This window comes from Hermetia illucens, chromosome 3 (genome assembly GCF_905115235.1).
Source record: "Hermetia illucens chromosome 3, iHerIll2.2.curated.20191125, whole genome shotgun sequence".
Lineage (NCBI taxonomy): Eukaryota > Metazoa > Arthropoda > Insecta > Diptera > Stratiomyidae > Hermetia > Hermetia illucens.
In genome coordinates, this window is record NC_051851.1 from 57,484,559 (window position 1) to 57,508,370 (window position 23,812).

Here is a 23,812-nt window from a genome sequence, read left to right on the forward strand (position 1 = left end):
GCTAACTTCATATCCACGAAATTGTTCGATTTACTGAACGCACGGTGGCCAAGCAGCGGTACTAGGTGGATTAACGCAGGGTTTCTGAGGAAAATGTGTGGCTAAAATAAAGAGGTGAACTTGCCGCATGCCCTGCTCCTTAATATAGCGCTTAAGTATGGTCTTTGTAAGTTATCATTGAATAAAAGAGGAACATTTTTTATGAAATTTCAAATTTTTGGATTCGCTGACAATATAAATATCGTAGTACGATCCATTGCCTCTGCAGAAGAGGTATTATTTGAACTTAATGAGGCAGCGTTAGAAATCTGCCTAAAAATCCATGAAAATAAAATTCATTGCACAAACGAGAAGGCAAACAGACCTCAATACGAAAGAACTTCGCAATGGACGACTTTAACTTTCCATGAATTCGTTTACCTTGGTATAAAGCTAGCGAAGGATGGTAGTGGGAATAACAAGTTGCGCCGGTGAATAATAATAATGATGACAAACAAGGCTTACTACTGAGTGGGTCTATTGAGAGTGGAGTGGAAAAAAGGAAAGGTGGTTCCACACGAGCCCACAATAAAGATTTTAATGAAAAAAGTGATAACTGGCGGCCCGGGCAATATTCATCGCGGCCCAATTTTTCTCTACGGCATTGCTATTCGGCAATCAAAATAATGGATAGTAGAGAAGTTCACAGAAGAAATAACTTCCGGATTGTCAAAACCATAATAAGGCCTATTGACAGGTTCGAAAGTAAAATTCGGCGAAAAATTTTCCCGAACGGTTTTCGAAGTAACTAAAGGACCGCTCAACGCCCGGAATGCAGCTTGAATATCGCTACAGAAGGCGATGCACCTGCCCTTCAATCGTCCTTTAATCACCCAGGTTACTGTCCTTAGACTCACATACACTTCAGCCTGAAAGACCGTTACATGTTGTCCCAAGGGAAAAGCCTATTACTCGTTTTTAATCAAAAGGTAGACTCCTGCCCCAGAACTCTGCTCTATTTTTAAGCCATCAATGTAGAAAACGTCAGTATATCCTGACACGCAGCCTTCTGATCCGTCTCAATTTTCAACATAACTTCACATTTTCTCGCAAACAGATGTATGGGGATCCAAGAATCCGAATCCATTGCGAAAAATGGATTTAGTGCTGCCAATAATTCCTCCAATACTTTGTGCCCCCCTACATCCGTTGTTTCTTCATAGGTCTAAGCGAATTAATCTATGAGCTGTTCTCATTTCAGTACTTTGAATAAATACATGCAAGGCCTGCAAATTGATTAATGTATTTAGAGCTACGCCGAATGTCGTGCTCATGGCACCGGTAATGCTCTGAGACATTACTACCTAAGGTCAAAGTCCCCATGTCGAGGCAAAGGTCCGCCTACACAGACTATAAGCTTTAAGAGCTTGTTTCATCTTTACCTCTACATGTTTGGCCAAAGAAGATTCTTGTTTAGAATGACTCTCAGATATTACACTTCTTCGGAAAGTCGAAAGGGGACAGAGTTGGCGAAAATAGAAAAATGATGGTACTAAAAAATGTGGCAAAAAGGTACTAAATGCTACTTTTGTATGATCATACCTATGGGACGAGGCAATGAATAGACCAAAACATTTATTCCCACGTAATGCGGATAGCACAAAGAAGGCAAAAAAATGAACATTTGAACAACAAGAAAAATTCAGGGATTCTAAATGGAAACTAATCAAATTCGAACTTCTATTTTTATGTTATGTACGCAATTACCACTTTGAAGCAATGCATCGAATTGGAAAGGTATTGAATCAGATCGGGGGAAATACCTTTATGAAATCATATTTGGGAGATGTGCCATGCATTGACCTGGAGTTCGATCAAACCGATTGAGGTATAACCATTTTCGTGTCGAGAAGGAAGTGTACTTGGGGTTGTTGTTATATCGGAACACCAACGGGTGCTCTGTGCCTAAAGTGGCGTTCTGTAACAAATTAAAGGCCTTGAAGCCTCAGCTAATTCCCACCGCCGTGTTTGAGGATTTCGTGTACTAGTATTGGCTTACCTGTTGTCTCCATTATTTTCTGACGGGGCGATAATGAAACTACGCTACCTCTAAGTTCTAAAAGTGAACATGCCCACCCGGACATGTGGTGATATCTTCCAATGTCATAGTGTTTTAAACGGACTTTTATGAAAATTGTGCATAATATCACGTTGTTTTTGAACTGCTAGCTCCGCAGTGTGGCGTGCCACCTATATCCCACTTAGTGAGTTATTTTATACCTTTTATGATGTGATGGATTACATTCACCGGAAAGGCTCCTTTGTTTTTGCGACTTTACGAAAATTTGGACATATTTCACGAAGTGACCATAGGCAGTGAAACATTATCAGTCCAAACTTTCGGTCATTTAGCAGAACGTGATATTGGCAAATATTAACTTTGATTTGGATTCTGTTGGAAAGTCCTATTTTATTAAAAAAGTACTTAGAAATGAGCAAAAGTACTAAAGTGTTGACGAACTTCAAAAGATTGTACCCCTTATCTCTGGAAGGCACAGACCATTTAGTTTCGTCTTTTTTGTGAATAATACCATCCTGGTTTTATTTTGATTTGCCTGAAGCACCAACAGTCAATCAAATCAACGGCGCGTTGTGTATTTCTACCCACCCTTCCGAGATCTGGATCATCCGCATAAACTTGAGCGTTTATTGACAGATTTTGCAGTTCGCAGTTGGTAGTGAGTCGATCAACATATTCCACAGATATGGCGTCATCATATCACTTTGAGGGACGCCATTCGTATGTGTTAGCATAGCCTAGATCCACTTAATGAAAGTTTCGTTAACACTATGCTCGCTGGCGACATCACAGAGCTGCCCACGAACATCCCTATCACGTACTCGCCTTTCAGAGTTGCGTCCTCTTTTTTTGAAACCGAAGAGTGAACAGTAGACTCCGAGGACTTTTCAGGTTGATAAACGTGTTTCAATTAGTGTATGCGACCTAAGCGCCTTCTTACGAATGTGACGCTCAACCAGTCTTTCCAGACATCTCAGCGAAAATGATGTTAAGCTGATTTGTCTGAAGTTGTTTTGCATTTCAATACTCATCTTTCCGAGGCTTAGTTATGAAGGCCATACCATTGCCAAGAGGAAGGCTTGTAGCCCAGACAAAGATATCCACCTAAAAATGTCTCTTAGAAGCTGCTCTAAGTGCTTAATTCCCTATTTTAGCATCGCTGAATAGATGGCATCTGTGCGAGATGTTTTGAAATGTTCAGAGGATAAAATAGCAGCTCTGTTGTCTCTTCATTGGTGACAACCGCTCTCGCTGCGTTCCAATTCCCTTTCCAACACTTTCATCTTGAAGGGTTTGTAGAAACCGCCAAGTCTCTTTCCCCCAATTCTGTTACCTGTTCTCCCGGATGGTGTACTTTCAAAAGAGTCTGGATAAACTCAACTCTGAAGTTCGTGAAGATTTCAACTTGGGTGGAACTACTTTATCTACCCGGTCATTGTGTTGTAGATGGAAATGAAACCTTGGATGCCCTAGCAACAGAAAGTTCTAGCGTTCGAGGGAATTGCTTGAGGCTGCTATCAAAAACTGGGAACAATGTTGCTAAACACACCAAACATTTCGTGTCAGAACCACACAAATATACTGGAAACTTTATTCTGTAGAAACACAGGAAAATTTGCAGAAATATTGTGGGCATTCTGATTGGTCATAGTTCACTAGCTGGGCATAGGGATTCTTCAAGATATGTGTCCATCTTATAATGAGGAAACGGGATCCATGGAATATTTTCCATGCGAGTGTCCCGCCCATCGACGTCTCGTGCGTAAAGGAAATCTTGCGATACATAAACGAATTCGGGATATTCCGTCAGATGGGGGAATCGAGCACAATGGACCGCTATTTGTTTTATTTTCAGTTGGAAAATGTTTCTTGTAAATGATGTTATTCAATCTTGACTGCTAAATAGATAGAACAAGCCGGGAAACCGGAAGCTAGACGCTTCAGGTATGAAAAGTTTTGTGTATTTCTTTTATAAAGAAATTTGGGTGTGCATTTGTCCCATTAGCATGTAGCACGTAAAATATGCATATATTATGTGAAAATATCCACTTTCAAGTGATATTGGCATTCATAGTCTTAAATTTGCAGAGTAGCGACCATTTTGACCTAGTATAACTTTGTTAGTAATAGTGCGATTTTCACCAAATTTGGCAGAATTATACTCTATGCTATAGTCTATATTGCTCCAAAATTTTGTGATTCTAGGGTGAACTTAAGGAGGGTTTTCCTGCCAATTATTAAAAATTATAGTAATGTACTATTATTAACTTTATTTGAACTGGTATCGGTGCGCCGAGTATTTTGGAGCCTAGACACCACATAGTGGCAGCTCTCTGATTTTTTTTAGATTTTTCGGTTGGGTAGTTTCTGAGAATGGGTTCGTTAAAAAAATGGTCACTTTCAGCCCCCCGCACTCCCCACATTTTTAACAAATGCCAAAACTAAGAACGGCTTCGAAAAATACTAACCGAGACCTTTAATCTGATACCCCACATGACTATATTTAATGAAAAAAAAATGTACACCCCCCTTTTGCATGTGTGGGGACCCCCCTTAAATTCGACGTAAAAGGATGTAACTCACTATATGCGTGAGCGTTCACAGTTCCACCCTTTCTACCAAATTTTGTGCCAATCGCTACAACCGTCCCCGAGAAAAATGCGTGTGACGGACAGACAGACAGACAGTAAACCGGTTTTAATAAGGTTTTGTGTAAAATGAGAAAAAAGAATGCAAGCTAGTGCAATTAACTGTGAGCAAATAAACTTCTGAAGGTGGATTTCGTAATTATTGAGTTAAAAAAAAAATGGTTAACTGCTATGTTATGTTAGATTTGCATTAAATATTGATTTATCAGATTTTTGCTCATCTATGACCGTATTATGATATCCTATTGGGCGTATTTGCCCTCAAAGTTGCCCTAAAGGGTCAGTCATATTTACATATATATGTATATATATCTTAAAAAGAAATAATGAGAAAAATGTTTAGCCTTGCGGAATATGCTACTAAAAAAACCTATTTCACTTTCTAAATAAACAAATTGTTGTTTTTCGTAAATGCTGGTCTCTGGTAAACAAATTGCTACTGTATCTTAAAAGAAATATTGTAAAATATGATATAATTAGGAAAATACAGAAAAAAGATAAACAACTTACCAGTAGTTTTTGTACTTCTTATTTCTAAAGGAACACCACAACAGTAACCAGATAACAGGTGACTATTTGTGTTTGATATTTCTAATATTTGCAGCTCGAAATTTCCGGCTGTTAAAACCTGAAAAAAAAACAAACAAAAAGTAAGTTTAAAATATACGTTAGATTTGAAAAAGCGGAATATCTCACGGACCTAACGTAACATCTTATTTTCAACGCAACCTCAAATTCGACATCCATTCGCCGCTCAAAGGGCATGGAATTTTTGCCAATTTCATGCTAAATTATCACATAATTAATCCGAATGTGAACAAGAGGAAACCATCTGACAATGAGTACGACCAATGGATGTACTGACGCTAAGGTTCAAGCGCAGAAATTCGGAACGTACTGTAAATATGGGCACTTTTTTTTTAGATGTGCCATATAACATTTGTGTATGGAGGAAGACAAAAAAGGCGACGCTATGGACATTATAAAATTTTAAATATTAAATCCAGTTTCACAAAATGTTTAGTAACAAATATTTGGGTTGAAATAATGAGGAAGCTGGGAGGAGGAATGATTTGCACCAACGGTTTGGCGTTTAAAACGGGTGATAAAGTCTACCGTATTAGAGAAATGATTCTCTTTTCGGACCTTTAAAAAAATGAGGTGAATTTATTGCAATCTTTTTTTTCCAAATTTGGATCAAAATTTAATTGAATTTCTTGGGATCCCAAGGTACCCATTTGTACTGGAAATAATAGTTTGGTTTTCTCAAACAAAAAAACCAGAGTATCCTTCCCTCCCAATAGTAACTTATCTATTCTGTCCGTCAAATGTTCATGAGCGTAACAGTACCAAATCGTAATTTATCCCAGCAATTGACAGGCGGAGTGTTTTGTGCCAATGGTAATTTAAAAGAAAAAGGATGCGCATGAAATCTACAATATGTGTGTAGTCAAATATCCAGAATGGTGTTCAAAGGAGTGGTGTGCAGCACCTCCATCAAATCCAGATTGGATACGAAATCGGCTTCTAGAAAGGTTTAATTTTTGATTTTCCACGGAATATAAACACACAAGACAGAAGATTCATCTGGTGTTTTATGAAAATGTTAAAATTGATAATTTCCAGATAAATTATTATCCTCTTGAGTGCACGCTGAACGTCAAAAACCTCTTGGAATAATTGAAATCAGCAATGGATACTTCGGCACGGTGACTAGTGTAGCAAATTGGCAAAAATGTAAATGCTGATGGAAAAAGGGTTACGGTATTTTGTATTTTTACTTTATTTTACGGCTATTCGGATAACAATTGATGTTTAATAAGACAATAATTAATTTTCCGCTGGTCCCAAGATCATATTTCTTTAAATTTTATGGCGCTGTTAATTGCGAAATTCGTTAGGGGTGGGAAATGTTAGTAATAAATTTTCATGATAAATCCTCTATGGCGATAAATGTTGTCTAGTTGATTTATATCCATTTCATTTAATTAACTTTTTGCGATATTCTCGTCTGATAAGGAAGAAGAACATTAATGGGGTTTACAATAAAGCACACGTGATATCAATACTGGCAACTTTTTTGTTATCGTCAAATTTTTGAAAAGACGGATTTGAAAGATTGGAAATGTATTTTATGTTCTAACACAAAATAAGAAGATATTCCAGAATGAATGATGTATAAGGTGATGTTATGTAATGATGTAAAGGCAAGAAGACGTCCTTATTGAAGTTTCCGAGGTCTAAAGGAAAATTTCAGAGGAAATTAATGGTAAAATTATGAATGCCTGTAAAATTATTTGCCAATAAGTATACCAGTATAAATCAGTGACCGTCACTTCAGTCTAATAAAAGGAGAGAGTCCAAATGAGAAGTTGTGCAAATCAAAATCCACAATGGTTGTGTTCCAAAAAGTTTAGAAACTTTAGAATTGCAGTTGTGTAAAGGTAGACTTATTCAGTCTTCGCAAGCCGGGGGCATTTTGGGAATCCACTCTTTACCATTCAACAATCCACGATTTTCTCCAGGGAAGACAAAGCGACGAGAGTCCCACATCGGTGAGGTGGTTAAGCCTTTCCTATGACACTATTCAAATCATATTCGCAGAAAGTTTGACAACCAGGAAAGTGTGCAAGAAGGTTATCCCAACAATTTCGACTATAAGCAAAAAGCGAATCGCTTGCAAATTTCAACAAAAATTTTGAAATAAGTTAGTGAAAACCCAAGTTACTGGGCACGAAATTTGTTGCTTGCAGATGCGGCTCCGGAACGAAACGTTAGAGTTCACAATGGCATACAATCAACTCTCCTGGTCCGAAAAACCGGACAGGATAACCAGCTCCAATTTAAACACCATGTTTTTGGTCTTTTTTGATCATCGTGGTGTCAATCACATTGAATTGAAACCTCTCGGACAAACCATGAATACACAATTTGATGTAAAAGTGCATAGTTGCTCGCGAAAACCACACATCACTAGTTTGTAAAAGGTCCACCACTGGGCCACACCGTTATGTTGTTTGTCTAAAAGGGGCCACGAAGACCTGACGATTCGACTACATAGAGAACTTCCAAGCCGCTATAACAAGGATTCTCAGCAGGATTAGGACAAATGACTTTCAAAACGGATTTAATAACTGACAAACACCTTATACTTGGTAAAACCAACCAAACCAATAATTTGAGCAATAAATTACTTAATCATTCCTACTGCAATACTTATTGATCACACCATGTATATATATGGTATATCCTTTTTCACCCATTGTATTTTCTATGACAACAATTAGTTTCCGCCTACTCTCCAAATAGAAAGCTTCATATTTTTCTAGATGGTAGTGCAGATATTTTGAAACTACCTGGGTAGCGGCATCTGCATTTAAAATAGCGTTACTATTTGCAAACGATGGGATTGTCAAGTTGAGTCCAGTTGGTAGATGAGATAAAGGGTCGGCTCTTGAGGAATTCCTGCCAGAAATGCTATAGTCACGTGACCTAAAGCTTATTGAATTGACAAAAACTACCAGAAGCATGGTCGTTTTTTTATTCAAAAGAGCAATACACAGAAGGTGACGTTCTGTCCTCAGAGGAGTAAATAGGTTATTCTACGCCCCGAAGGAAATTTCGAAACTGTCCGCACTACGTCCGCTGCGAAAAGTAATGCGGAAAATAATATGCGAGAAGGGATAACTGTTCTTTGGGCAATTAAAGAGCTTGAAAAGAATGCACACATGAAAGAAGATTTGGTGTTGTTATAGGTGGTGTGGGGAGGGATGGCTCCCACAGGAAAAATATTTTTTAAATAATAGGGATAAGGTTAATTTGCGCCATACAGCGTCAAGATCAAGACACGTTGGCGAAAGGAAAAGTAAACTCAAGAATTGTTGCAGGAGTTGAAAAGTGTTGAGGAGGGGAAAGAGAAACGTAGGATAAAACCAGAAATTAAAGAAACACGATTAAGGATGTCGACAGAGTGAGGTTTGAAGCAAATCATGTCGTCCAAAGTTAGACCTAGATTTTGCAAGGAGAAATGATAGAGGTTTTTTACCAAGAGAGTATGAAAAGAATGTTGGGAACGATTTGAATAAATTTCTGACACTTAAAGTCAGACTGTTCACCGAGCCCCAAACGCACCAAAATATCTTATTTGGAACGCAAGAAAGTACAAAGTAAGTAAATGAAACAAAGGTAAACCATTTAACGTTGTTTTGGCAAAGCAAGCACGGCCAGATGAAAATAGTAGTAGTAGTATAGAGCCTTAGGGAATGAGAAACAATTAAAGAAAAGTTCGAAGAGTTTGTTAGAAAGGTAGAAGGCGAGGCATGTGATAAATCAAGGGAGAGAAGTCGAGGAAAGAGAGTTTGGAGAGGAGGATATTGTAGTCCGCTAAATAAAATGCCTTAGTATAAATCTCGGTATAAATGACTTCTACCGTGAATTAAGACATTTAGCAAACGACGCTAGTGAAATCGAGAAATTTAGAACCAGTAATTTGATGTTTCATAAAGCCATGTTCCTCGTTTGCTATCGTCGACGTGTCTCTTAAGGATGGGTAGTCCACAGCTAAAGTAAGGTTACTGCTTCTGGGAATAAAGATAGTAAAGCCCTTTTCTCAAAGGTGTGGAAAGTGGCATTATTCGAGACTTTAGTTGAAAATTATGCATAGCAAGAGGGACTATACTGTTTAGAGGCTAGGGAGCCCATTGACACCAAGAGGGTTGTTATGGGGAATTAGCAATGGAGGATATTTGGAAGCCAAAAACTTCTCCCATTGTGCGTATTTCAGGCGAAAGTTTCTGAGGATTCCGTATTTAACTAACTTGAATAAGAGCGCAGATATGTGGGAGAAGAGGGAACATAACAGAGGAGGAGATCGGAAATGATGTAGCGAATGCTGAGAGTAGCTTATATGCCATACCAATTGATTGATGATTAACCTGAGTTGAGAACGTCTAAGCTGATATTACAAAATTGAACTTAACTCTTTTTTGTGGAAGGTTGGAGTTGACCGACTCTGCTTCGAATTTAAGGACTTGGTAGTAAGCATCAATTTAAAATACATGGATTAACTAAGGAAATATTGATAAATAACCTCCGGGCAGGATGGAAAGGAAGAGATCCAGAACGCAGTTCAAAAAGTAGTCTTGTGGGTAAAAATGGGCAGAAAATTGAAGTACATAAACAACAAAGCGAGTCCTCAAACAATTGGTGAGTTAATGAGTTCACGCTGAAGACATTTAGCTTAATTTGTAAGAAACTGCAGTAATTTATCCAAATAAATAAAGCAATTTAATATAAACAGAATTGCCCAAGAGATCCAGCAAGAGATATTTGAATTGAAGTAAACGCACTTCACATATTTTACTAGAAAGGTTTGACCTCAAAGAGACTTTCGCGTTGTGAAAGAATCAATTTTAATTTCCGTTAATGTAAGCTAATATAAAGGCAACTTGTTTTACGCCATAAATTATTTACCATTTTCCCATTATGTTTGGCGACCTCAAAATATATTTTTAGACTGAATATTCCATTAGTTCATCTAACTTTTACAACCAGTTAACTAGTCTTCTCTGGCCACTTTCATCAAAGGTTCGTGATCGTTCCTCGAAATAAGCTATGCAACAGAACGTAAGATAAAATTAGAATTTTGGCTCTAAAAAAAACTAGACGGACGACGCCATCACCACCACGTTACCACCAGAACGTGTAACTTTAATAAGTTTCAAGTTTAATCCGAAGTAATTATGATACACGTATCGTAGCAAAATTTTCGTTTTGCATTCAAAATTCAATATTCATTAATAAAAATTTAGTCTTTTCGGCAAAATTCAACTTCCCCTCCTGGAAAAAACTAATAGCTGGCATTAGCACGTAGACTGATTGACTAGCTTGTCTTGCTTTGCCTTACAATCCAGCCGGTTGTCTGGTTAACTATCTTTTCTTCGTCGCATTTACAATTTGTGTCTATTAAAATTCTGGAAAAAAAATAGAGACACTCAAAATCAGAGGCATATCCCCATCTTAGAACAGCACTGGCCTTACTATGTTTCAGATAAAATTAAATTGAAAACCAGTTCTTGGTCTCTCAATCTGATTATCTTGATCTTTCATTTAGTCGAAAACCGAAAACTGCGAAATTAATGGTAGGAAAGATGGTTGAAGAAAAATAACAAGTGATTGGTGGTCAGCATTGGTACAAAAATTTGGTAATGTATGGATCATCGTTGTTGTTGTTATTTTGTCGCCGTAAATACCATTTTGTGTCCGTTTCTCATGGCGGTAAACTATGTTCCACTTGATGGATACACAAGTCAATATCTTGTGTCCGATGATATCTTTTTATTTTCATTGTGAGTGATTTTAAATACCAACAGATGTTCTAAACTTGGAAGTAATAGCGGGCAGGATCCGATTTTGATTTGCATATAAGGCACTGGTTGCCTGAACGCTGCCGCTTGCCTTCAATTCGAAAATTGACGCAAGGACAGTGAAAATAGTTACGCAAATTTTGTTGGTCCTTTCATTCGAAGGATTCTAAGGATCAATGAGAAATTAAACCAAAACAGCTCAACCACCAGGTCTGCTAGGCAATAGCACCATGCATTTACTTTGCATATGACAGAGTCGTGGCTACCGCTGAAGCAGAGGCTACTTATACACTCGAACCACATGGCTTATTAATGAAGGTATATTACGACAGAGGTATTGCTAGGAATTAATAATAATAATAATCGTTGGCGCAACAATCCATATTGGATCAGGGCCTTGAAGTGTGTTAGAGCACTTCATTCAAGACCGTAACGGTACACTAGGAGGCAATGTGGTCAGCATTGCGCTCGCCCGAGATTATTACCCTGATTTGACTCAGGTACTCATTCACAGCTGAGTCGACTGGTATCCGACGTCAAATCACGATGCAAATTCCACTGCCACCAGTGAGATTTGAACCGCGACCTTCCGTATGACAGCCTAGTGCTCTAACCACTGAGCTATCCGGACATCCTATCCGGATTGCTAGGAATTGGCTGATATAATTTCGATTTGTGGCTCCCAGTTTCAGGTTAATAATCCTGAACCTGCATAGTGGCCTACTTATAGAAGAAACATTTCTAATCTCATCGCCTTTATTGTTACTAAGAGCATCAATAGATTAACAAAAATAAATATCCCAGGAGCATCTCTTAATCTAATATTGAGTTTATTATCGCGAGGGAAAACAAACTTCGCAAAAAGTGGTATCTGCACTGGTTTTTTAAACCAAAAAGACTGCTTTAATCAATGCTTGAACAAAAGAAGCCATCTGGAATTATTTGAGAACTAGCCTGTCTTTCACTTCAGAAATTGCTACTAAAAATCTTAAAAAACCGCAATAAATTGATCTAATAATAAGACTGGCTATGGATGATAAAAGCCTGAAGAGGTTGAGCCAAATAACAGGGAAATAGAAACTATTAATGCAGCATTCAACTTGAAGAGAATAAGGCCTTTTAGAGTCAGATACAAATTGGCCTATGAAATGATTAAACACAGCTTAACACCTGAATAACGCGGAGACCGAAAACTCCATCTTTCAGGTATAAAAGAATTTGGGCTCAAGGCAGCCAACTTTGGAGTTCGGCATCCAGTTACAGTGTCGTGAATATTAAAGGAGTGCAGTTAGGAATGATCACTTACACATGCTAATATTTTAGCGAAGAAATTGGTGGTGATCTTGAAGACTTAACAAGTCAGAAACAGGGAGCTCGGCGCTTCCAATGCCAAAACTTATAACTGCAGATTGCAAAATTGTTGACCCTTACTTTTGTCAACTTATTGTTATTTAGTCGAAAGATGTCGGTTAAGATCCTTCCGACCATCCGACCATATACGATACGATATACACACAGCTATTGAACCAACATGTGCCCGGATGGGTCAAGTGGTTGGAGCGCTGGGCTGTCGTAGCAGAAGGTCGCGGTTCAAATCTCACTAGTGACAGTGGGATTTGTTATCGAGATTGGATGTCGGATACCAGTCGACTCAGCTGTAAAGGAGAATCTGAATCAAATCAAGCGAGCGCAATGCTGACCACATTGTCTCCTACAATATACTGTAGTGTACCATTACAGTCTTGAATGAAGGGCTCTAACACACTTGAAGGCTCTGATCCAATTGGATTGTTACACCAACGATTATTATTATTAAGTGCAGTGGCATATTTGGATTCACTAGGAATATCTCTGAAACTTATGGTTACGAGCTACTCCATTATACTCTGTCATAAATAGTTATAGTATGCGCTCGCACCGCGGGAATAGTTTAACTGCACATACAGCTATCCTCAGACTCTATGGCAACTCAACAAACTCTATCCTATCCTGAATTGAGATCAGTTTAAATAAATAGAGATTCGCCACACATACCTCAATTTTCTTTCTTTGATTCCAAATGAGATGAGATCAAAAACGTTGCGAAATATTATCCATAGCTCCGCCTCCCGACTCTTGTCCTCATTTCCACATGGGGACCACTGAATGTCATTTGTCAATTGCGAACCCTTGGCCGCGTTCGAGAGAAGAATTCTCGGAAGATGAGATGAGTATGGACGATTCCGTAGCCTACATGACGACGAAATCTATGAGTGATACCACGACCGTCAGGTTGTGGATAAAACTCGGCTCAATAGGTTACGGAGGGCGGGCCACTTAATCCGTATGGATGAGGATGATCCAGTCCGTCAGTCAGTATCAGTATATAAGGGCAATATCTATGGCAGAAAAAGAAGATGAAACAGACCCTGCCTGAAATGGAGCAATGGCGTAGGTCAGGATGCCCGACAGCTTTTAGGGATATCGACTTGGTGAACCTTGGCACAAAACCAGGCTGTCTGGAGTTCTTTGTTAAGACAGGCCTAGTTCGGAGACCGGTTGTTGCACCGTTGATGATGATGATGATTCAGCGCCGTGAAACAGAACCCTATTGGACTAGTATTGCAGGGAATCAGCCAGGGAAGGGGAAATTAGCCTCGATTTAACTAGTCGTTTGTTCTGTCCCGAGTCTCGAACTAAATTTTTTAGCAATCGTTTTGTATGTTGGGGGAATATATTATCTAATCGTTCGTTACTTAGAAAGAAATGACTGAAGGACCTCTATAAATAAAGACTGGCGTGATAAATGAATAGATTCAAATGAATTTTTCTTCATCTTTTCACAGATCAAGACAGAATGGAAGTGAATATATTTTAGTTTACGAAGACAAGGTAAGAAACCTTCCTAACATCGTGACAATGCCTTATTAGCGATGGATGACGAACAAAAAAAATTGAATTTTCTTTTTTGCATAATCTGAAGTCCGGGTCAGTGAACCTATAGCAGAAATGTGTAAAATTAAAATTATAGGAGTGGTGTGGAATCGGCAGCAGAAGCAAGAATGAGGACCTCCTAAGTGAACTTGAATTTAAGATAAATGGAAGACTATACCATATAGGCGAATTCACGAAGCGAATTCAATTGCTGTGTTAGAGACAGTCGTCATTTTTCATTGAATACAAATTGGCATTTTTTTTTTTTTACCTGAAACTGACGACTTCACACAGAGTTCAGTATATTAGCGCTTCACCATAGTGTATGAACCATGAATTGTCCTACCGCAAGTCTGCTTTTCTTGGGAACTTCTCAACGTAACCACTGCAAACCAGCTTGATAATATAAATGATACCTTTACGCAAGCATAAGTTTATTTATGTATAATGCAATGGTCAATACTAGCGCTATACCGCCTCGGCTGCCCAAATCTCTCGTTCAAACTACAAATGCTGCTGCCAATCTAGTAATCTCTTCGAATCAAACTATGGATCCTTGCCATCGCAGCACTGCAAGCTACACCTAGTTTCACCACTCAAACATCTAGGCGTATCCTTCTCTTCCGATTTAACGAAACCAGCTCATCTACGGTGCCTCTCTCGTGTATAAAGCTGACAAAACATAACACTTCGGCTGTATTACAGCTCCCTTCAAGGTGGCGTATCCCCACCGACGCAACCCTATAGCCCAGGCTTTGTTCTTACCACAGGCGGTTTCCATCAAACGCTAACAAAAGAACGAACTATCTTGCCGCCTTGCGCAAATAAATTGCCTATTAGCTTAGGAATTCTTTTGCCAGAATATGAGAGGTCTAACAACCAAGCTGTTTGTCTTGGTTTCCTAGCATCACATAATTTGTATTTCTAAAATCTGGCTAGATGGTAAGATTTTGAATTCTGGGCTCCTCGAAACGCACTCCGCCTTTCTCTGTGATTCTGATCACTGTTGATTTTCCCTTCCGTGCCGAGCCCATTTTTCTTCGTCCGTTTCTCCTTACAACTGTGTTCCCACATTCCTTCGATCAACAGCGGCTCATTTGTTATATCCTATATGCCTTGTCTTAATCAATTTCATCTGCACGAGTAGTGGGGTAGTGCGAGAGATTATAGAAAATCCTAACAGCAGTTTTTCCATCTCACTCCTTGATTGTTTGTGGTGACTCCAATTTTACTACGCACTTGAGAGAGTTATATTTACTCTGTAAATATTGAATTGGATCTAAAAGTTGTGTGTTTAGTGTTTTTTTTTTGGGAGGTTTAGTCTACTGACACCTCAGCTCTCGTTCATCAGGTTCCCTAATGATGCCGAGGAGACTAGAAGAAATGTCGCTATTAGAACCTGATAAACGTCAGGGCAGAGGTGAGGCAGCGTCTGATGAGTTGCCTCTGCCCTGGACGAAACCGTCAGTCATTTTTAATTTTTAATGCTTGGGGTGCTATGCTCCAAACTAGGGATCCATGGGCTAGAAAACATGGGAGTAAGTTGCTCCTCATTTAGTCCGGTCCACCATCAAGTGGATGTGGGCTTAGGATCCCGCATATCCTAAACAACTACCTAGTCTAGTTACGGTTAGATATACCTGAATATAAAATAGATCTATAAACTAGCTGCCTTATAAAAGATGAACTTACTAGCAATGTTTCAATAATATGGCACACCTCTATTATACTATCCTAACACAATAAAGGCCAAATCCATCCTCTCACCCCTTAGTCTGCATTTTAGAATAATGGTTTGCAATTATCTATTAAATATTTCTAATTTGGAAAGGCTTTCACCCGTACACATACAACTTGTTGACAAACTCTGCCCCCTTTCGTACTATACTGCAAAGAGGGAGATTCCTCAAAACCTGAAATGCTGACCAACGGGGTCAAGCGTGTTATGATGTTGTAAGGAACAAATTTAAGCTTTGTGGGATCTCTCACCTGTGTGCACTAGATGCCTTAACACAAAATCATGAAGATTCTGACCACTCTAGATGCCGGGAAAAACTTCACTTCAGCATTGTACTAATGGCTTGCGGCTCCAGAAGAAATTAATTGGCCGAATTAATTTTTAATTATGTTATAATATTGTGATAAGGCAGATTTATACGTCATCATTTTTACAAAATCTTTAGAATGTCGAGTTACAGGAAAGTTCTAAATTGATAAACTGACTTAAGAATAACTTCATGTAGCTATGTATCTTTTTCTTCTAATTGAGTTTCTAAGCTCTTAAGGAGGAAGATAATAATGATCTCACAAGTGCATGAATATTTATGAATGGAAGAATGTGGAATAATAATGGGTAAGGCTGATAATGGTAGTTAGAAAATCGTGTCTCTAATCTTCTTTCTCTGATATTCGGAGAACAAATGTAAAGTAGGAAACCCATTTTAAGATCGCAGCGTAATCTACTTATAAACCATTGCGTAGAAGGTATTTAAGCAATTTGGAAGGGAGAATACTTTTGAAAATTTAATGCGGAGCTGCAACATATTGCCCCATGATAATGTATTCACATTATTTTAGTAGCCTGGCGCTTTATTTATTGCATTTCAAAGAATGAAAAATGTCCGATTCTTTACAATATTTTAGATTGGATTTTCGAATGGCTTCCAACTACTTGATATATCTCAAATTTCAATTTTGGCCTTGGCCTCTACAATGAACTGCTTGACGAAAGTGCGCTACTCAATTCCCATCTGTATTCATCATTTTCAACCCCCGAGCGACACATAAATTACACTAAACACCACATAAATAAACAATCAAATTCAAAGAAAGTCACACCTGACGTACTTTCAACAAAAGTCAAAAGGAAGACTTCAGGCGATACTACTGTGCGGTGGTTATAATAACAACACAAACCACATAATAGGGCCGGTATAGGTCTTTGGCCCATTCTGCTGACCATAAGATTCTGTGTTTTTTTTGTCCTCTTCACTTGTTAAATCTTCATCACAACGTGAGTATGGCAAACGAGCCCTTTCAATTCAAGTAAAACGTTTAAATATCCATAGCATATCTGTGGATGATGATATGGACCTACAACAACGTACAGGTTACAATTCGTGCAACAAATAATACGGTCTTTTTTAAAGTCGTTATGTTGTGTATCATAGCATTTTGTATAATTCAGAAAATTGGCAAAGAGGAAACCAAAAAAATGTGACTATAGGCTGTGAACGGTTGTTGTTGTCTTTCAGATTTGTATTTTGGAATATCTTTTTTGGGAAAAGACCCCTGCAATATTTGAGTTGAACGTGTTCAGGGAGCAGAGTTTTTAAAGCAGTCATATTATTTTGCCGATATTATATCAGATAAATTGATGGATAATTATCAATAGACCTGAAATATAACTCAGGTTTGAATCATTAGGACGGGGGCCTTCAGTAAAAAAGATTTCATTTAGAATATTCTACTTATCCCTTCCGTCTTTTAAGTGATTATATTACAAATCGCTCGTTTTAACTCCAATTGAGTATTTGATTTGGGAGGAAGGATTTAAAGTTAAGAAAATACTACCATAGATTTCAAATACCTCATATAGCTTCAGTAATCGCAAAGGGGCCCTGTGTGAAAATACGATTGCAGAAGGCATTGCCTTTTTGCTTTTAATTTAAAAAGGAAAAGGAATAATGTCAGACGCTGATGGTGATTATACTGAACCGAATTTAACAAGTACTGGCTTCCACGCTAAAAAAGGTGGTGTTGGCACCTGAGACCAAGAGATTTAAAGTGTATTGAAATTTTCGAAAAGTATGGAAATTGCGGGTCTACAGTAGGCCCAGAAGTATGTAATCAGATGAATTGGTTTTTTTTCAGACTGGTTCAGATTAGGAAAACCATGGACATTCATGACAATGGAGTATTATGCGTATGCGATTAGCTTAGCGAATTATTGTCAAATTAGTCGAAGGAAGGTAGATGGTTAATTAGGATATTCTGATTTGTCGATGATTTGTCTGAGCCAAGTTCCAATCCAATTTGACGTTAACAAATGGTTTAATTCCTAATAGCCTAAAAAGTTTGCCAACCTTTCCTTCCTCCTTTCTAGTTGAAATAACGCGTGGCTGCTAGATAGATAGATGATCACCATATATCGAAAAATGATGGAAAATCATTTAACATTAATGAGCGTAGTCAGCGCTATGTATTCAATAAGAAGTCGGAAGCATGGTGTAACTACAGCTCAATGTGGGCGAACATTAGCCCGAGGAGTCACTCTATACAAGGTCGGTTCTTAAGGAAGCATCGTAGTGGCACCAGCTATTAGCGTTTTCAAAATTAAGTAAATGTTTCTACCTAATTTTTGGGTTCCTACCTTTCTTCTTTCGTCCTTGTATCGAAAATTTAGTCTTTGGTCTGTTATGTTCCTTGCTGGCTGTCACAGAGTTTTTCTGTCATTATTTAGCATTTAGTTTTTCTGTCTGCCCGTCTCTTTGCTTAACTGCCTGTTTGCCGGTCACACGCACGTTTCTTAGAAACGGTAACAACTATTGGCTCGAAATTCGGTAAAAGGTTTGGAACTGTGAACCTCCACACATACAGTGTATTATATTGCTGCGTTGAACTTAAAGGCGGTCCGCACACCCCTAAAGGAGGGGTGCACAATTTTTCTTCACCGAATACAGCTAGGTGGGGTATCAAACGAAAGGTTTCGATTAGTAATTTGTAAGGTAGTTTTGACAATGTTTGCATGGGGCAGGAATGCCGGGTTCCGAAAGGGGGTACGTACTTCAAGGATCCATTCTGAGAAACCGCCCAAGTAAAACATCTGAAAAAAATTATGGTGTTCCAAGTGCATGGAATCAGGGCATCGACACACTCTTTTACGATGTCTGCTCAGATAAAGTTAAAGTTCGAAAATCCACTTAAGTTCATCCTAAATTCGTAGAATAGAAAGTTTGGTGGAAATCTTATTATTAATCATTAAGTTGCAGTAGGTGAAATTTGCCTTTTTTGCGTCAAATTACTACTTCCTAAGAGATAAAATGTCAGTACCACTTCGCATATAATAATCATAATCGTTAGCGCGATAATCCAATTCGATCAAGGCCTTGAAGTGGGTTAGTACACTTTATTCAAAACCGTAATAGTATACTGCAGTGAACCGTAGGAGGCAATTTGGTCAGCATTCCGCACGCCCAAGATTATTACCTGGATTTGATTCAGGTACTCATTTACAGCTGAGTTGAATGGTATTCGATAAGAAATCGCGGTCTCCAGTAGAAATCGAACCGCCAACTTCTGTTACGACAGCCCCGCGTTATAACCATGTAGCCATCCCGACAACATATAATATTGGGTATATTGAACGTAAATACATTGCAAGCTGTTTATAGATGGAGCCGTCGTGTACCCAAATATTATTACACAAAAAGTCAAGAAAACTTTCCATATGTGAGGCGCCGAGCTTGCGGTTTCCGACTTGTTAAGATTACCGGGAGAGTCCTTAACACTTTCCTTAGTCTCTGGTCTGTGATTTGCATTTCTTCACCGAATAATATTTTAGATATGATTCTCAGGCAATTCCATAAAGGTCTTTTTACCATATAGCGGAAATGTCTTGCCATACAACTTGAAAACTCAAAACTCTGGGTTGCTCATTATCTGCAATCTGTCAATGTCATTCTAATACTGATAATGATGCTTCCCAGATATGTAGGAGTTAAGCCACTGTAGCGCCTTAACAAATGAGCCCATTTTGGGTTTTTTTTTTTCAATGGGCTAATGAAGTAAACTAAAATTCTGATAAAGGATCATAACAATGCATACGATAATCTATTATATGTAAATTACTTTTTTCAAAACAATGCAAAAGAAAATGGCGGCTACATAGCTTTTCTTCGAAGACCCTTTCTTTTTTTAAGGTCCCGCGGTCGAACCAATTTTACTTGCAATCTTTAATTTATGGTGGACAAAGAAATTGTTTTGATTATATACATTCATAGCTGTTTTGATTATATACATGTAGCTGGCATTAACAACGTTCGTAGGTATCTCTTACGCGACCTCTTTTCTTAATCTCTCCTACTCCTCTACTCCTCTGAGTATGTTATTTTTAAGGTAATAGTCCTTTTTTTCCGCAAAATAAAGGATGGATTTTTTCAAATTTCCACAGTGGCTCCTTAATAAATGTTTATTGTGCTTATTTTTAATAGGTAGTATTTTTATATTAATACTTTTGAAATTAGTTTGAATATTGCTTGTCCTACTGTCGCCCTATTGGTGTCCATTTGGTTCCTCTCGATTGTGCGCTGGTTTTACTTACTAATTTATTCAGCAATGTAATCTACAGTATTGGCGATAGCTGATATGCTTGTTACCTTGTCCATGAGGAAGAATCCACATGCACCGCAACTATACAGGTCAGCAAAGTCTGCATCTCTCTAGAGTACCTAAATTACTTCCTATCAAATGCCTTTTACTGTCTGGGATTCTTATATTGTTTTATATATATTCAATATGCCCTCAAATTCAACGGATACAAAAATCTCTATATGTATTACTCGTTGTTCTCCAGTCGAAAGATGTTTATTCTCCCCTAAAGAGAGGGTTGCAAAGAGCGAGTGCCTGAACTTTTATCGGGAGCTCGAAATATAAGTTTCAATGAAAAAGGTGGATAATATGTGGACTGACATCATTTTTATTCCAGACTCCTATAATTTCATCTCGGATTTCCTCTCTAAGGCACTACGGCCACTACATAGGTCAATTTTCCGGTTGTTGTTCGATTTCTACAATGTAACTATAAAGCTTTCGATTGTTTTTCATTGCGAATTTCTGTTATGTATAATAATATTGTTTAAGCGGGTCATCCCGTGTGTCGGATATATGGGCAAAGTGATTTCGTTCGGAAATTACAGTGTTAAACAGGTAAAATGTCACATGCCAGGTTTATGTCGATCGTGATAATAACAGATTAACGGTCATTTAAGATTTAATGGTTGAAAGTCGCATTCTACTTTTTAAATGCGTTTTTCTCGAAACTGCATGTTGAAAATCTGCTGCCACCATAGCCTAAAACTATCTAAAGAAATTCTTTGAAACTTTCACGAACATATTCAGAACATATTTCTACGATCCGCTAGGATAATTAAGGAAGCCTTGAAAAAACACCAAAATTCCCAAAAAAAGTTGAGTTTTCAATATTTTTTAATAATCTTAGGTTGCGGGCAGTGGTTAAGTCTGCACGTCAAAATGCCGTTTACATTTTTTCTTTAAGATGGTCGCAGCACTCTTTAGCGTGGCACCAGCAAAAGATCTTTTTTTGGAGATGGGTGTATAAGTTGCTCTGTACTTCAATAACGAACGATGTTATCATGCTGAACAAATTACTACACATACTCGAGACATTAATAAATATATGATGGAAAATTCATATTTGTACTTTTATCCAGTTCGTCACAAAAAAATATAAAAAAAAACAAAAAAAGGACCTTCACACGGGATGTCCCCTTTAAGTTATAAATTGTTTAGGATTGAGAATTTTGTTTTAAGTTCTCTTCTTCTGACTGCTTCTTCTCATATTCCCTCAGAGATAATTTTTAAGGTTTTACGTACAGAAAGATTTCATTAAAGTCAGTTTACTGTTTGTGAAACGGTAACTGCTATTGGAACGAAATTCGTTGGGAAAGTGAGAAATGTGAACCCTGCATGCAGAGAGTAAGGACAATTTGGGGGGGGGGGGGGGGGAGGGTATGGGGGAGTCCATATATGTACTTGCATACAAACTCGGTGTGTACAATTTTTTCAAACTGAATATCGTCATGAAGGGTATCAAATGAAAAGCCTCGATTGGTACTTTCCAAAACTAGCAAAGCTTCGCTTCGATATTTAATGCAGAAGGAGGGGGCTGGTAAGTGATTATTTCTGTCACATACGCATTCTCAGAAAACACTCGACCGAAAAATCCAAAAAGGCCTAAGGAAACTCTCTTCTAACCGATATTTCCTCAAATAGAGTTAATAATAATATGCTATTAATGTATATTTTTTAGAGATAGACTGGAAACCCCTTTAAATTAAACCTAGAATCATTAAAAGCTATCGTTGTCATCGTTTATCACTCGCGACATTCGATACGCCTCCATGACCCGTGTCTGCTATTGGATCGTCGTGGATGTTGCTGTCAATTTGACAGTTCTCTCGTCACTCGGCCGAAATCATAAAGGTGAATGTAATTTCAGAGAATCTAAACTCGAAATTTCTTGCTGCAACTAAGTGAGTCCAAAAACATGCCATGGCAGTTCAGATCGTAGTGCTATTCCATGTGAAGTGTAAATCAAAAAGCGCAAACTCAAATGAAACGGTAATCATCGCAGTCATAAGCATTGACCCCGCGAAAGCCACATGATACGTGGGTAATATAGAGCATGATACCACCAAGTTTTGTGGAAATTGCACTATTATTAACGAAGTTATAATAAGTGAAATTTATCGCGTTTGTGCAAATTTACTTCCATCTAAGACTTTGATTGTCCGTATCACACTAAAGTGAATAGTCCGACGTAATATATGCAAATACATTACGAGCTGCGTACAAATGGGACAAATATTCGACCGCCGTCCGGTGATTATTTTGACCACAAAGAAAACCAAAATCAGTAGAACTTTTTTGGAAAAATTGAAGCATTTCGAAAACCATTTGTTCACTTTGACCAAGTACCAAATACTGTATAAGCAATAGGAACATAAAATTTAGCAAAGCAAAAGGTACCGAACAATCTTCGATTGGTTTCTAATCCAAAAATTGTCCTACAAATATATTCCATATTCAATGTAGAAAGCGAGATTATTATTTCACCCAATTGACACGCCCCCACATTTTGGAAATATTCATTGAAGGACTTACGACTTTTATCCATGAGCAGGAAAGGACCCTTGTTTCGACTTTTTGCAACGGAAAATAGAAAAAAATACTGTTGACGGTTTATTTTTAGGACAATAATTAACACATATTATCTTCTGAAGTAATTTTATTTAATACTTTCCCAATCACTCCCGTGTTTTACTTCGACGAAAATTTTTCAGTTGTACGCTAAATATCAGTTACCGGACACGAAGCCCTCAAACCAATATTACAATATAACCCACATTGTATTATTTAGATGTTTATTGACGAGTGATTAGCTACACTATTAGCATGAATGACTTTATCAAATAACTTTCCCTATTTTTGATAGTTTTTCGTAAAAAATAAACTCGAGACACCTGTGACATACCTGGTTCCCTAAGAGGATCTTTTTTTCTATCCTGGAGGTCATATCAGATCATTGTTCTTGTGGGCATCAACCAGTATCACTTTCAGAGTCCGATAAAACTGATACTGGCTAGTTAGGGAAGGGTATCAATTTCAAAATCACCGGGATAAGATGTCATCGGCTACGCATTTTTCACTTTTTTTTCCACACAAGCCATATTGTCTCCGAAAAAATATCGTACATTTTTTGAGATGAGTGTGGACAGAAGAAATGAGTGTGTGATACTTGGAGATAGTATCTCTTGACCTGTGGACTAACCTGTTGCTGTTGTTTGAGGAAAGTTTTTGTTTAATTTTATGTTATTTGAATATGTTGAGTGAATGAACTGTAAGTTTGAGTTTACAACTTGGCCATTGCATTTGGTTACCACCTACATGGCAGAAGAAAGAAAGACAGATCCATGTACAATCACATGTAGATCAATAAACCATGCATTGAATTGTCAATGCGGCGACATTTTTGAATAGAATCAAATCCATTCATCAATGAACGACTAGATTTGAACGCAACGAAC

The 23,812-nt window shown here is 38.0% G+C and overlaps 1 protein-coding gene across 1 annotated transcript in view; it reads right to left on the reverse strand.

Annotated features, from left to right (window-relative positions):
* LOC119652452 (protein serrate) overlaps positions 1-23,812 on the reverse strand; it is a 168,388-nt gene that overhangs the window by 117,260 nt on the left and 27,316 nt on the right. The window contains exon 2 of the mRNA XM_038056597.1: positions 5,218-5,335. Within this exon, the coding sequence (XP_037912525.1) occupies positions 5,218-5,335 (118 nt within the window). The remainder of the gene's footprint in view (positions 1-5,217; positions 5,336-23,812) is intronic.